Genomic DNA, 14,176 nt, shown 5'->3' on the forward strand with positions numbered 1-14,176 from the left:
CATTTTCAATATATTAAAACAGCGTCTTCCCCTCTGCCATAAGAATCCTGAATGGCTCATTAACATGATCCTGTTACTCCTCTTTAGCACTTTTTAAAATAATTTCACTGAATAGTAATTTGTTATGCCTGTACTGTACTGCTGCCGCTAAACAAGAAGTTTCATAACTTATGTCAGTGACAATAAACTTCTGATTCTAACAACACACAAAAACCTGATGAAGGGTCTCGACCCAAAACATCGACGGTGCTTCTTCCGATAGATGCTGCCTGGCCTGTTGTGTTCCACCAGCATTTTGTGTGTGTTGCTTGAATTTCCAGCATCTGCAGATTTCCTCGAATTTGCTTTTCTGATTCTAATGTTCAACCACCCATTATTAAAAAAAACTCCAATACTTGTTTAATCATGACCCTTTTGATGATCAGTTTCAAGTTCCCTCACTTTCCAGTGTTTACATATTGAACAAGATCATTTATTTGGAATGAGAAAGTTTGATTATATGTATGAGAGCATCAGGACTAAGACGGCCAGGCTGGGAACAGCTTCTTCCCCCAGGTGATGAGGTTAATGAATACCCTGCCACCACCAAAGTCTCGTCACTAGGTCAGCTTAACTGTTTACTGTTTATCCGTGCTATGCACTTCATATGCATTTTGAATTACATTTTATCAAATTATTTGTGGCGATATTTTATGTGCTGTGTGTGATATATTTAATGGGGATATACCGTGGTCTGGAGGAATGTTGATTCATTTGTTTGTGCATATGTACAATCAGATGGCAATCAATTTGAACTTAATATACAAAATGCATTAAGTGGCCAAAAGGTCAGAGTTCAAATAATTGACAGAAATGAAAAGTAATGTTACTAAAGTCTGGAATGTGTACACAGAAATAAAAAGTCAAAGCAAACAATCTTTTAAAAGGTAAATGCTCAGCCTTCTCAAAGAAGCCAAACTGATATGCTGTGGGCAAGGACAGGACAAAATAAATCACTTTCTTCAGGACAGCACAAATGTCTCTTTATGAAGCATCTTAATAGGAAAAATACCCTATATACAGTACTGCAATTCTATGTAGTATAAATGGCTTGGCAGTTTTGTTCTGCTTTGCCCTCCCAAATTCCTTATCTCACTCAAAATCTCACTTCTGTTTAGGTCAAGTGCTTACATTAATTTGCTGAAGATTTGCTTAATTACCACTTACTTTTAAGTTATGAAAATTGATTACTTTGCTATAACAACTCGCTAAAAGAACACCTTTCGATTTCCTTCAACTTATATTCTGCACTTCTGTTAAATCCTATCACTTAGATTTGGGCCCAATGAACTTCCTACTTATGCAAAGATTTTCCAAAACTCACAGATATTCAACCCAATTTTACGTTACATCTAAGACATCCACAATCCTCATAAAAAGCACGGAAAACACAGTCTAAGATTAAATGTGGTCTATTCCTAGGTTGAAGATCGGGCCCTCAATCGACCTAAAAGCTCCACGTTTCTATAATATGCAGATATACACAAAAGCTCGCAGAACGCTGTGCAACTGATGAACGGGCCGCTCAGCTTGGCTCTGCAGCACGAATTAAGGTATAAATAAACACCACGGAACCCGCCCGGTAAGTTGTTCTCAAACGGCGGACTTACAAGTCAGTTCTGCCTCCTTTCTCCCAGTTCTTCAGCCAGTCACTATGGAAAACCATCACCGCCATCTTAGCTGCACACCATTCTACACCAAGAGCCCGGATGTTTCGCCCGGCAAGCTTGCGGGTCAGAGGTCAATGCAGCCCGGCGTATGCTGGGAGTCTGGGAAAAAGCCTAATACTTGTCATTCTGACCTGCTGCAGCGGGTCACTGGCTCTGTTCTGTCCCATGACTGTAACATAAGTTCTTCTTCCGTGACGTTAGCCTTCGTTATGTCCTAAATCTGCAAACCTAGCAATGCCCAAGTGGTAGTTGTGGATATCGACTGTCTATACAACACACACAAAATGCTGGTGGAACACAGCAGGCCAGGCAGCATCTATAAGGAGAAGTACTGTCGACGTTTCGGGCCGAGACCCTTCGCTGTCTGTAATTGTAGATTTAATTGACTCTAAACTGTTTCCTTCGTCCAGTGGTACTGGGTGATAGATAATGATTAGTAACCCGACTGAAATGGGCTTTTCTGCCTATTGTAGATAGATACTTTACTGATCCCAAAGGAATACAGTGTCACAGTAGAATTATAAGTGCACAGATATACAAATATTAGAAGAGAAGTAAGAAAGAATTTTTAAAAAGTTACCTTTACAGTCTAAGGTGTAAGGAAGGTGTCATCATTTCCCCAGCATCAGTTAACTCATTATAAAGCTTAATGACTTGGGGGGGGGGGGGGGGTAAGAATGAGTTCGTATAAAGCTCTTTGGAGCAACGCAGTTGTCTTAGTCTGTTATGAAAGGTGCTCTTCTATTCAGCCAAAGTGGGAAGCAGAGGGTAAGAAACATTGTCCATAATTGCCAGGTTTTTCTGTAAAACTTTGTTTTACAAGGTGTTTCCAGTTTGACTCCTATGACAGAGCCAGCCATTCTAATCAGTTTATTGAGCCTATTGGCATCACCCGTGTTGATGTCATTGCCCCAGCACACCACCGCATAGAAGATTGTACTGGCGACAACAGACTGGTAGAACATGTGAAGATTAGGACTGCATACGCCAAAGGACTTAATTCTCCGCAGGAAGTAGAGGCAACTCTGGCCCTTCTTGTACACAGCCTCTACATTGGTGCTCCACTGAAGTCTGTCATCCGGGTACACCCCAAGGTACTTGTAGGTCCTCACCACATCCATGTCCTCACCATCAATAGTAAAATGAGCAGTCCAGACTTAATCTTCCTAAAGTCCATCACCATCTCCTTTGTCTTACAGATGTTGAGCTGCAGATGATTCAGCTTATACCATTTAACAAAGTCCTCCACCAGGACCCTGTATTCATCCTCCCTTTATACACCTAACTATTGCTGGGTCATCAGAGAGTTTCCATAACTGCTCCAGTGCTGCTCATAGCTTTGTCTGACACATACAGTTTTGAAGCCAGACCAACTGTGGTCTGCCAGTTAGATAGTCCATTATTGAGGATACAATGGAAGTACCAACCTTCATCGTATTCTTACTTCTAAAAATTGTTTACATTTAATTCATGTTTTTCTTGTGAATGTTGCTTATATAATAATGTGTGCCTGTGATGTTGCTCCCAGTAAGTTTTTCAATGCACTTGTGCATACATGTATTTCTGCATATGTGTAAGTCTGACTTTTCAATGAAACTGGGGAAGAAGTATGAAATAACATATCATATTTTAAAGAAAAAAGTGAGATTTTGTGATAAAAGAGTGAGGACAAAGACCAATAGAAAGCAGAATGTTAAAAAATATCAATGTATTGAGTTCCTCAGCAGGCCTAACAGCATTGGCGATGAGGGAGAGAGAAGATTAAGTGGATTCCAATAATAATTCACGATGCTATCAGCAGAAACAAATGATAAAAACTAGTGAATAATGAAAATAACGATAGGCATGACTCAGTTGTCACATATCCATCTGCACTTTTCCTTTAAACAAAAGCTTTTTTACTATTTTTTCAGATGTAACTGTTTTTCCCTGTTTGTCCAAAGGAAGTAGACGTCATTGCTGATGTTGGCATTTATTGCCTGTCATTCAGTGCCCATGAACTAAGGAGGCAGCTAAAAATCAAGAGAGTCTATAATCACAGACTGACCATTCCACGAAGAGACAACAGATATTCTTCGCTGAAGGTAATTCTTGAACCGGAATTTTAAACAACAATCTGATAGTTTCATTTTTCCCAAGACTGAGACTAGAATGTAAAAAAAAACTTCATTTAAGCTAGTCTTGTGACTTTGGGTGTATGATCTGGGATTCACAAAGTCATACAGCATGGAAGCAGGCATCTTGGCCCAATTTATTCATATCTACTATGTTGCCCAGCAAGTTAGTTCTATCTGACTTATTTTAATCTCTGCACAGTTGCGTCCATTATGATGGTCTCTTTGCTTTTTTCTAATGTTCCATAGGCTCTATAATCGAATTAAATTACACTTGGGCAAAACTCTGATATTATATATATCCTCTGCACAAACTTCCAACCCCCCCCCCACTCCAAGTTTGCAATGTCAGAGTTACTTCTCAACCACATGCTGAGATGAGCTTTGTACCACATGTCCTTTTTTCACATCCCTGATACTATCAACTTTCAACCCTGCTTCAGCCCATAAGTTACTACAGTGATGATTTAACAATTTAATCACACTGCTTTATGATTCCTGTTTTATTCAGTAATCATAACATCATCAAAATCTCTATTGCCTCTTTCCCAACACCTTTGTTCTCTTCAACCATCACTTCATGCACTTGATAGTATACTTTGTCTCCCTGTTCAATAGCACCTGAAATTGCATATTTATAACTTCGTTTTAAATCCTTTTCTGTTCTTGTCTGCTTTATGTCTTCCAGCTCTAAAATGGACAAGGTAGCTGTGATATTCTGATGGTCATTGTTGAATTCACCACTTCAGCAGTTGTGTCTTCAGTTATCAATATTTGCCCTGCCCTATTATAGCGCTCCATTTTTTCATCTTCATCTACCTTAAAACTTGTCCTAAAACCAACCTTTCAAATCCAGATTTTCACCATTGAACTGGGTTTTCACTTCTGTGTCTTGACATCACTTGCCTATTTTTACTTCCTTGTTTGCTTCCACCTGCCTCTGTGTCCCAACTCCACCTATACTGCTCCCCCACATTCTAACAATCACCCATCCTCCATTCCTAGGCCATCTGTGAGCTACCAGCCCCCTTATTACCCTGAGACAATAATCCCACTTACCTGCTGGGGCAGCCCACTCCACTTAAGGACTTCCAGGCCTGTTGGCTCACTAAATCCACTCCAGGTTTTTCAGATAAGCTCAGAATTAATCATTTAACTTCCGATGCAAATAACTCCACTCCAGGTCTAATTTGAACAGTCTCTTACCTTTCAAGAATACCAGAATGACTCCCAGGTTGGTCCTGGCTGTCTCCAACTTAGATTCTCAGGACCAACCTGATGTGGGCATTTATCTCAGAAGCAAGGTAAGAGGGTGAGGCTGCAAGTGAGACAAAAAAGGTGTAGTACGTTCAAATTCCCTCTCACCAGCATAGTACGAGTTAATGTCCAGACCATTGAGAACAAAGTTGATAAACTAAGAGTGGGACTGACAATGAGAACTGAGGGTCTGCTGCGTGCTGTTTCAATAAAACATGGCTACCCTGCTTCACCTGACTGTGCCATACAAACTGATAGCTTGTCAAGTCTGTAGATGTACTGTGCAGAATCCTTTGAAGTTGAAGGAAGAGGAGTCTGCTTCCTAACCAACAGCCCAAGCTGCTAAGATATGATGGTCCTGCTCACCCAGCTTGGAATATCAAACAGTGAAGTATTACCCATACTATCTGCCACTGGGACTTCACTCCAGCTTTCCTGACAGCTGTCTTCCTCACACCCCAGGTGAAGGTGAAGCCTGCATTCAATGAACGATACTTGTTCGTCAACAGCAGTAAAAAGTGTGTTGAGGACTGTGCAGTGGACAATCCCGATAAACTGGGACAACTATTTCCCTCGGACTGCAGTGTTCAAATCAAGTGGCCATGATCTTTACAAGAAATGAATGCACAACCTAGAGCTGTCAAGGATGTCAAGAGACAATACCAGTCCAAACTGGAATCCCAGCCTCGCCATCAGTTGCAGCAGGGCTTACATGTTATAACAAGTGACAAGACGAACTTGGATAGTTTCCCGCTGTGTTTAACACATACTGTGCACGTTTTGAACAGAAGAGGATTGGAATGTCACCACACACCGCAAAAAACCCCAAACCTGCAGTGATTGTTACAGACATAACAGCAGTCTTCCAGAGAATGAACCCACAGAAAGCGTCGGTTCTCCTTGGCCAGGTACTTAACCCTATGTAGATCACTTGTGCAACCTCTCCCTGCTTCAATCGGAAGCTCCCACCTGCTTTAAGAAGGCCACTGTCATGCTGGTGTTCAAGAAAAACAAGATAGTGTGTATTTATGAATACTGCCAGGTGACTTTGACATCCACTGTGATGAAGTGCATCAAAAGGCTGTTCATTGCACATATTAACTCCAGCCTACCAGACAACCTCAACCCACTGTTTCAATCTTTACCACTGAAACAGGTCTATGTTTGGCCCCACACTCAGCTCTGGATTATCTGGGCAGTAAAGACAACAATCCCTACAATAGGCCATTGTTTAATGACTGTATGTCTGCTTTTAATACTATAATTCCAAACAAACCCATCTCCACGCTCCTAGATCTGGGACTCAGCGCCTCTCTTTGCATCTTGACTCTCTGAACAACACACTGAGATTAGTAAGGATCTGCCATGATTATTCTCAACGATGGTGCCCAACAAGGCTGCGTCCTCAGCCCCTTACTCTGTTCCCTGTTTGCTCATGACTGCATGGTCAGACTCTGCTCTGAACCCATCTGCAGGTTCGCAGATGATGCCCCTGTAGCAGTCTGTATCACGTGTAACAATGACAGAGTATAGGAAGGAGGTAGAGAGCTAGTGACATGGAAGAATGACAACTGCCCTTTCCTCAATGTCAGCAAAACAAATGTTGCTTCGTCAGTGACTAAAGGAAGGAGGAGAGAGGGTGCAGTTGTCACGTTCCTCCGAGATCCCAAGAATTGAGAGCTCCAAGCTTCTAGAAGTGACCATCAGCAATAGTCTGTCTGGTCCAACCCAAATGATGCCAGAGCCAAGAAAGTTCACCAGTACCTGTACTTCCTCAGAAGACTAATGAAATTTGACATGTCTCCTTTGATCCTCACCAATTTTTATTGATGCACCATAGGAAATATCCTATCTGATAGATTAAGGCTTGGAATGGCAACTGCCTGTGACCATAAGATAATCAGAGCTGTGGCACAGTTCAGCACATCATGGAAGCCAGCCTGTGCTCCAAAAAATCTGTCTATACCTTACTGCCTCTGGAAAGCCGCCAGCAGAATCAAAGACTCTTCCCATCCCAGACATTGTCTCTTCTCCCCTGTCCCATTGGGCAGAAGATACGGAAACCTCAAGGCATGTACCGTAAGGGTCAAAGACAGCTTCTACCTGCTGTTATAAAGGCTATTGAACTGTATGATAAGATTGACCCCACAATTTACATAATTATGACCTTGCACCTTATTCAGAGTCAGATTCAGATTTATTTATCAGCTGTGCATCGATACATATAATGAAATGTGTCATTTGTCTTAAGAATCAACATGCAAAGGGTGTGCTGGGGATAGACCACAAGTGTTGCCACACATGCCACACATTTTGGCAGCAACATAACGTGCCCACAGTGTTCAGTAGAACAAGACAAGCAGCAGCAACAACAACTGCAGAGCAAAACAAGGAAGCAATTGCAAAAGAAGCCCCATTCTCACCTTCCCATCCACCCACTCCTCACGCACACATATAGGCCTCCAACCCCAGGCTGTGAAGGGAATGTTTGTTACCTGTCAGGAAACAAATCTCAATGTTGTATAATTTAATACATTCTTTGATAATAAATGTACTCTGAATATTGAATGAAGGGATGCATATCATCTGCAGACAGGAGGGATTTGTTTAATTTGGAATCGTGTTCAACTGAAGAGCCTGTTCTGCTCTATGTTCTTTCAATAATTCACACTTGAAGTCAGGAGTATCCGCAATTCACGATCAGTCGTCAGTTACACAGTTCTGACTGAGCTGAGAAATGAAATTATTGTCTTTCTGCACTACACTTTCTGTGCAACTGTAAAACTTATTTCTTCCCTCTGCTGTTGTTTCACTACCTCAATGCACTGTTGTAATGAACGGTATGTAAGACAAGTTTTTCCACAATGTGTCACTATATATGACAATAATAGACCCATTTACCTATCCTTCTCCAATTTCTATCTTCCTTCTCCACTCTCTGCCCTGATGAGAGTCTCAGCTTGAAATATTGACAATTGCTCTCCCCGCATAGATGTGCCTCGACCTATTGAGTTCCCTCCTACATTTATTTTTTACTCCAGATTCCAACATTTGCAGTCTGTTTTGTCTCCTTCTTAAATACTCTTTTTTAAAGACCTAACAAATCAACATTGAATTACTTTTTTTATGAAAAAAATTGTTTATTTTCAATGTTGAATTTCCAACTTCACAGAGTGCTTAAGTGAGCTGAAAAACTGTTGGGATACATCAGTTGAAGGTGCGCTTTGAAAGTAACGGGGTCTTTTCATTGCTGTGTACAACATAATTATGCAACCAACCAGCGCAACTCGGTGAGCCAGAAGGGACGATTTTGCACTGTATCTCTAAATAAAAGTAAAATTTAGTTGGACATTAAATTACCCATTTAGTTAGTTCGGTACAGCATTGTAGGCCGAAGGACCTGTTCGTGTACTGTACTGTACTCTTTTCTGAATTTATTCATTTATTGAGATACAGCGCGGCACGGTAGCATAGTTGTAACGTAAGGGGAATGTACTGTATATGACGTGATGCCACTGGAAAATCCGTCGGATGTCTAACTGATTTTGTCTGGAAATTTACGAAATCTACTTCCAGCTCATAGTTACCATTCATAATGAACCCGACCGCCACGCCAATCAGAAGCCGTGACGCTGAATGACATTGTTTAGGATCAATGGGATTAGAGCGTCCCCGATTTCTATCCAATCGCTATCCTCTGCCCACGGGTTTGTTATACCATTGAGTATTTTGTCCCATCAGGTGATGCAGTAGGGCTTGGGCCCACAGACTGATTTAACTGCTTTTAATGCCTTGTGTCCTGGTTGATATTGCGAAAACTGTGGCCGTGGGGTCGGTCCCGGTCAGAATTGAGAAATATTCAGTTGTTCGAAAACGATAGCGAAATTGAGGTAAACTGTCTGAATTGTTGAACGCTGGTTGGTATTGCTGCCTGTAATCATGCTCCCAATTAAATTGTTCGACCTTGTTTGTGGAGCCGCACCTTATTGAAATATTTCTTTCTGTTCATAAGGAAACAGTGTTCTATTTTCGGCGTAGATACCTGGTTATGTCGTTTTATTGATGTGGGGTTTATTATCAAGACCATTTTCAAGAAGAATTAAATAATTGTTAAGTTATGAGTATTAGTAATAGACTTGTGTGCTGTAATTTTCTAGGGAACTGCTTCTGAAGTAATTTTACTGGCAGACGTTTGCAAGATTCAGAAGGAAATGGTGAGTAATGAAATTGTGTTTGGAGATCGGTATTTGAAATTAGTACCACTTTTAATACTTCATCGTGTTTCTATTGCTTTGTTAATTTCGGCATGTTTCAGAATTCTTAATGTGTTATTTCTCTTTATAGTTCTAGTGTCAATGTTATTTTGTTTTGAAGGCTTTAAATTGTAATGAAATTCTGAAGGAGGCACTTTTTTAACCTTGATGTTGGTTATAACTTAATCAGATCCTGGCCTTCTGAGGTTGTTGGTTTATGTCTAACTTATTAACTTAACAAAAAATTGTGACAGGATATCTGCAGGGAGAGAGGTGGAGTTTGTTGTAAGGTAATGATCTTTCATTACCATTCAAGTTTGCTAAATTGTATTTTTAGATTGACCAATCATAGAGTCTTAGTACAATAATAGGTCTTTTGGTCACCCACATAATACAAACTGGGGTTTTCTTTATAATCTGCTTGCCTACATAAGGCCATGCACCTGTTGATTATTTAAGTGCTTTTGTTTACATACATTATACTTCATTCCTGCTTTTGGTAGTATGTTCCAGATATCAATCCCCTCTGATTTCCCCCTTGCCTTGTACATGCTGCACAATGAGAAATCGGTAAGAGAAATAATCATTCATATTCTAGTGTTGAATGGTTTGGTATAACTATATTCCAGTGGAAATAACTTTTACAAACTTCTGAGGCCAAACTGGGTCAAAGTTACCACATCAGCTGTCATTTTATCCATGTCAGACTTTGTGAAGGGAAGATCATGCCTCATGAGCCTGATTGAGTTTTTTGAAGAGGTAACAAAAGAAATTTTATGAGGGTAGGGCAGTGGATGTGGACTACATGGACATTAGCAAAACATTTGACAAGGTCCCTCATGAGAGACTCATCCAGAAAGTCATGAGGCATGGGATAAGTGGAACCTTGGCTGTTTGGATAAAAAATTGGCTTAAAGGAAGAAAGCAGAGGGTAGTTGTGGAAGGAAAGTATTATGCCTGGAGGTCGGTGACCAGTGCAGTGCTGCAGGGATCTGTCCTGAGACCCTTGCTATTTGTGATTTTATAAATGACCTGGATGTAGAGGCAGAAGGATGGGTGAGTAAGTTTGCAGACGACACAAAGATTGGAGGAGTTGTGGATGGAGCTGTAGGTTGTCGAAGATTACAAGAGGATACAGACAGATTACAAGAAGATTACAGACAGGCTGCAGAGTTGGGCAGAAAAATGGCAGATGGAGTTCAATCTGGACAAGTGTGAGGTGATGCATTTTAGAAGGACAAACTAGAAGATTTGAGTGCAGGATTAATGGTCAGTTATTTAAGAGTGTGGATGAACAAAGGGACCTTGAGGTTCAAATCCATACATCCCTCAAGGTCGCTGCACAGGTTGATAGGGTAGTTCAGAAGGCCTATGGGATGCTAGGCTTCATTAACGGGGGTTGAGTTCAAGAGTAGAGAGGTCATGTTGCAACTCTACAAATCTCTGGTGAGACCACACTTAGAGTATTGTGTTCAATTCTGGTCACCTCATTATAGGAAGGATGCGGAAGTTATGGAGACGGTGCAGAGGAGATTTACCAGGATGTTGCCTGGATTGGAGAATAAGTCATATTATAAGTCATATAAGTCAAGGTTAGCAGAGCTGGGACTTTTCTCTTTGGAGCATAGAAGAATGAGATGGGACTTGATAGAGGTCTACAAGATTATGAGAGGCATAGATAGGGTGGATAGTCAGTACCTGTTTCCCAGGGCACCAATAGCAAACACCAGAGGGCATATGTACAAAATTAGGGGAGGGAAGTTTAGGGGAGACATCAGGGGTAAGTTTTTTTATACAGAGGGTTGTGAGTGCCTGGAATGACTTGCCAGGGATGTTGGTGGAGGCTAAAACATTAGGGGTATTTAAGAGCCTCTTGGACAGGGACATGGATGAAAGAAAAATGGAGGGTTATGGGGTAGTGTGGGTTGAGTATTTTTTTAAGGATTATATGGGTCGGCACAACATAGAGGGCTGAAGGGCCTGTACTGTGCTGTCGTGTTCTATGGTTCTGTAGTATCTATCAGTTTCAAAACTGCGATCTAGTTCCTTTTTCCAGTAACGTTTCAATAGCTTGTGGAAGGGATTTCCCCATTCTCATTCAAGAAGACTTTTCTGGCATTTCCATTGTTAATATTTCAACCCACTTGCTACTAACACTCAAACTAATGAAGTGAGTTTTTATTTTAATATAAGTTTTATTGTGAAAGTCTATGATGCTGGTGATCTCTTTTGGTTCTGTGGAGACTGGCACCAACCTGCAGTCTCTGAACATTTTTGGTCCATTACCAGATAAAGTAATTTTCACCCGAGTTTTGAGTTGCATTAATTGCTTAACTATATACTTGCCTTTCTGGTGTACTAATGTCAATTCACTGCCAAACACCTGCCTAGTGGGAACAGAACATTGTCTGCTTTAAAAACAAATGGGAAAAAGTTAAATCTGGTTTAAAAAAAAAATCAGTTCCTGGCATTCCAAATCATGTGAAAGCTACTAAATATTAAAAATTAAAGAAAATAATTCAAATGTATATTCTGAACAAGTTGAATGTTTATTGATATGATTGACACTTGGGTCTTTCATAACGTTTCCTGTGCTTTGAAGTCAATGCACTTGCTCTTGCACCTGATCAACCAGTGCAGTTTTTGGACAGATTTTTCCACAAAATGGGGAAAAATTGACTGCATTCCAGTGAACTCCATGATATAAGAGCAGCTATGCAGAGCAGTCCTTAAGCTTGGCAAATGCTAAATTTGGCTCATAGATATGAAATATCAATATTTCTCAGCCAATTTGCGTCTACTAACTTAATATTTATTTATTGAGGTACAGCATGGAATTGGACCCCCCCCCCCCCCCCACAAGCCCTTTGAGCCATACTGCCCAGTAATCCTACATTTTAATCCATGCAGAATCATGGAACAATTTACAATGAATGATTAACCGATCAACTGGTACATCTTTGGACTGTGGGTGGAAACCCGATAGCCCAGAGGAAACCTATATAGTCATGGTGAGAATATACAACTCCTTAAAGGCATTGGCAGGAGTTAAACCAGGGTCACCGGCACTATAAAGTGTTGTGCTAACCGCTATGCTACTGTGCCATAAACGTACATTTTCCTTAATTTTCAACGGTCTGCTCAAAATTACATATTCAAGTCACTGCAAAATGTGTATGTTATGTATGGAAATTGAGTTTCAATATCTAAATATTTAATAGAAAGCTTTTGTATCTATTGAATTTTATAGTAAATCAGTTGCAGTGATGAACTCTCTATCTTTGATAGATGTAGAAGATGGAATTTCATTTTGAAGAAGTTGCTGCTCACTTTTAAACAGCCTTTGGAGAATTTTCTGAGCACCGAGTAAAAATTATCCCAGGTAACTTTGAAACACAAAGGATTACCATATTTTCTTCAGTATGGACATTGTAACGGATTGCAAACAAAATCTTTCAAATGACATCTATCGACTGGAAACATTTGTAAATTTTCCACCTGATGTTCCTGTGTGTGAAACAACTTTAGCCAGAGCAGGCTTCTTCTATACTGGTTATAAAGACCAAGTCCAATGTTTCAGCTGTGGTGGCATAGTGGAAAACTGGCAATATGGCGATTCTGCTGTGAGAAAACACAGGCAACTTTTCCCAGCTTGTCCTTTTATTAATGGTTTAATAGTAAAAGAAGAAGAGTCAAACTCTAGTTTTCCAGTGGCATCTCGTGGTGAATTTGCAGCAACTGCAATAAATGGGCCTTCCAGACAATCCAATGGTAACCACGAACTTCCCAATGATCCTGTAAGAAGTGGAGGCATTGAAGACTTATCCCATTTACGGCCTAGAAACCCTGCTATGTGTAGTGAAGCTACCAGACTTAAAACCTTCACTAACTGGCCTAGTTATGGCATTATAACCCCAAGAGATTTGGCTAAAGCAGGGCTATACTACATTGGCAAAGATGATCAGGTTCAATGCTTTTGCTGTGGTGGAATAATGAAAAACTGGGAACCTGGAGATCGTGCAATGTCTGAACATAAAAGACATTTTCCAGCATGCTCTTTTGTTTGTGGCCTTTCAGTTGGAAATGTACCAGCAGATTCAAATTGTGGCACAGATGTTAACCTGCACCTCAATGATGAACCAAAACCGAGTTTTTTCCATCTTCCCAAACACCCAGAAAAGCAGTGTTTTAATTCTCGGCTTCAGACTTTCAAAAACCGAATGCATTTTCCACTTGATGCTGAAGACCTTGCTAGAGCTGGATTTTACAGCACAGGTACTGTCAATTTCAATAATTACAGTGAAGTACTTTGACTGTATTAAGAGGAAAATATGTCAATGGCTGTATATGTTTGGAATTTCTAGCAATGATTATTGCTTTTTCAGTCAGTGAATTATAAATATGATACTTGTTGAGCAAAAGTGATGAAAGAATGTGAGGCAATGGCATGCATTGGAGTTGGCTCATGGATTGGCCTTTATTACCAAGATGGAACTGAAACAGAATTAAATATGCAGGTCCAGTGTCACTCACAGGTACTGCAATTGGAGAAATTACCAGAAAGGCCAGAAGGTGGAATGCATTGACATTATCTTCTTTCAAATTAACTTCACAAATCACAATTGTAATGCAATAGATAATCAATGATGTGAAAGAGAAATCCCAACAGATGTATTTTTTTTTCTGGGGTGCAAACCAAGGAGAGCCAGTTTATTTTTAAAAAAGCACATTGCAATATTCCTTGTCAAGAGCATATGGCAAATTGGTTCCAACATTGCATCCAATGCTCATGTATATTTGTAATAGTGATGGTCATGCCAACTTTTAAGTTGGCATGAATATT

At 40.3% G+C, this 14,176-nt stretch overlaps 2 protein-coding genes across 4 annotated transcripts in view; one reads left to right on the forward strand and one right to left on the reverse strand.

Annotated features, from left to right (window-relative positions):
• Positions 1-1,754, reverse strand: part of thoc2 (THO complex 2) — a 126,314-nt gene extending 124,560 nt beyond the window's left edge. Inside the window, exon 1 of the mRNA XM_059976947.1 lies at positions 1,650-1,754. Within this exon, the coding sequence (XP_059832930.1) occupies positions 1,650-1,714 (65 nt within the window). The 5' untranslated portion in view covers positions 1,715-1,754. The remainder of the gene's footprint in view (positions 1-1,649) is intronic.
• Positions 1,755-2,452: 698 nt separating this feature from the next.
• Positions 2,453-14,176, forward strand: part of LOC132398037 (E3 ubiquitin-protein ligase XIAP-like) — a 42,970-nt gene continuing 31,246 nt past the window's right edge. The window contains exons 1-4 of one of the 3 annotated variants that reach the window (XM_059976949.1): positions 2,453-2,803; positions 3,653-3,793; positions 9,238-9,294; positions 12,622-13,608. In XM_059976949.1, the coding sequence (XP_059832932.1) occupies positions 12,756-13,608 (853 nt within the window). In that variant the 5' untranslated portion in view covers positions 2,453-2,803; positions 3,653-3,793; positions 9,238-9,294; positions 12,622-12,755. Of the gene's footprint in view, positions 2,804-3,652; positions 3,794-8,805; positions 8,971-9,237; positions 9,295-12,621; positions 13,609-14,176 lie in introns of those variants that run through there. The other 2 variants (XR_009513523.1, XM_059976948.1) reach the window with 2 other exon arrangements.

The sequence above is a fragment of the Hypanus sabinus genome, chromosome 8 (assembly GCF_030144855.1).
Source record: "Hypanus sabinus isolate sHypSab1 chromosome 8, sHypSab1.hap1, whole genome shotgun sequence".
Classification (NCBI taxonomy): Eukaryota; Metazoa; Chordata; class Chondrichthyes; order Myliobatiformes; family Dasyatidae; genus Hypanus; species Hypanus sabinus.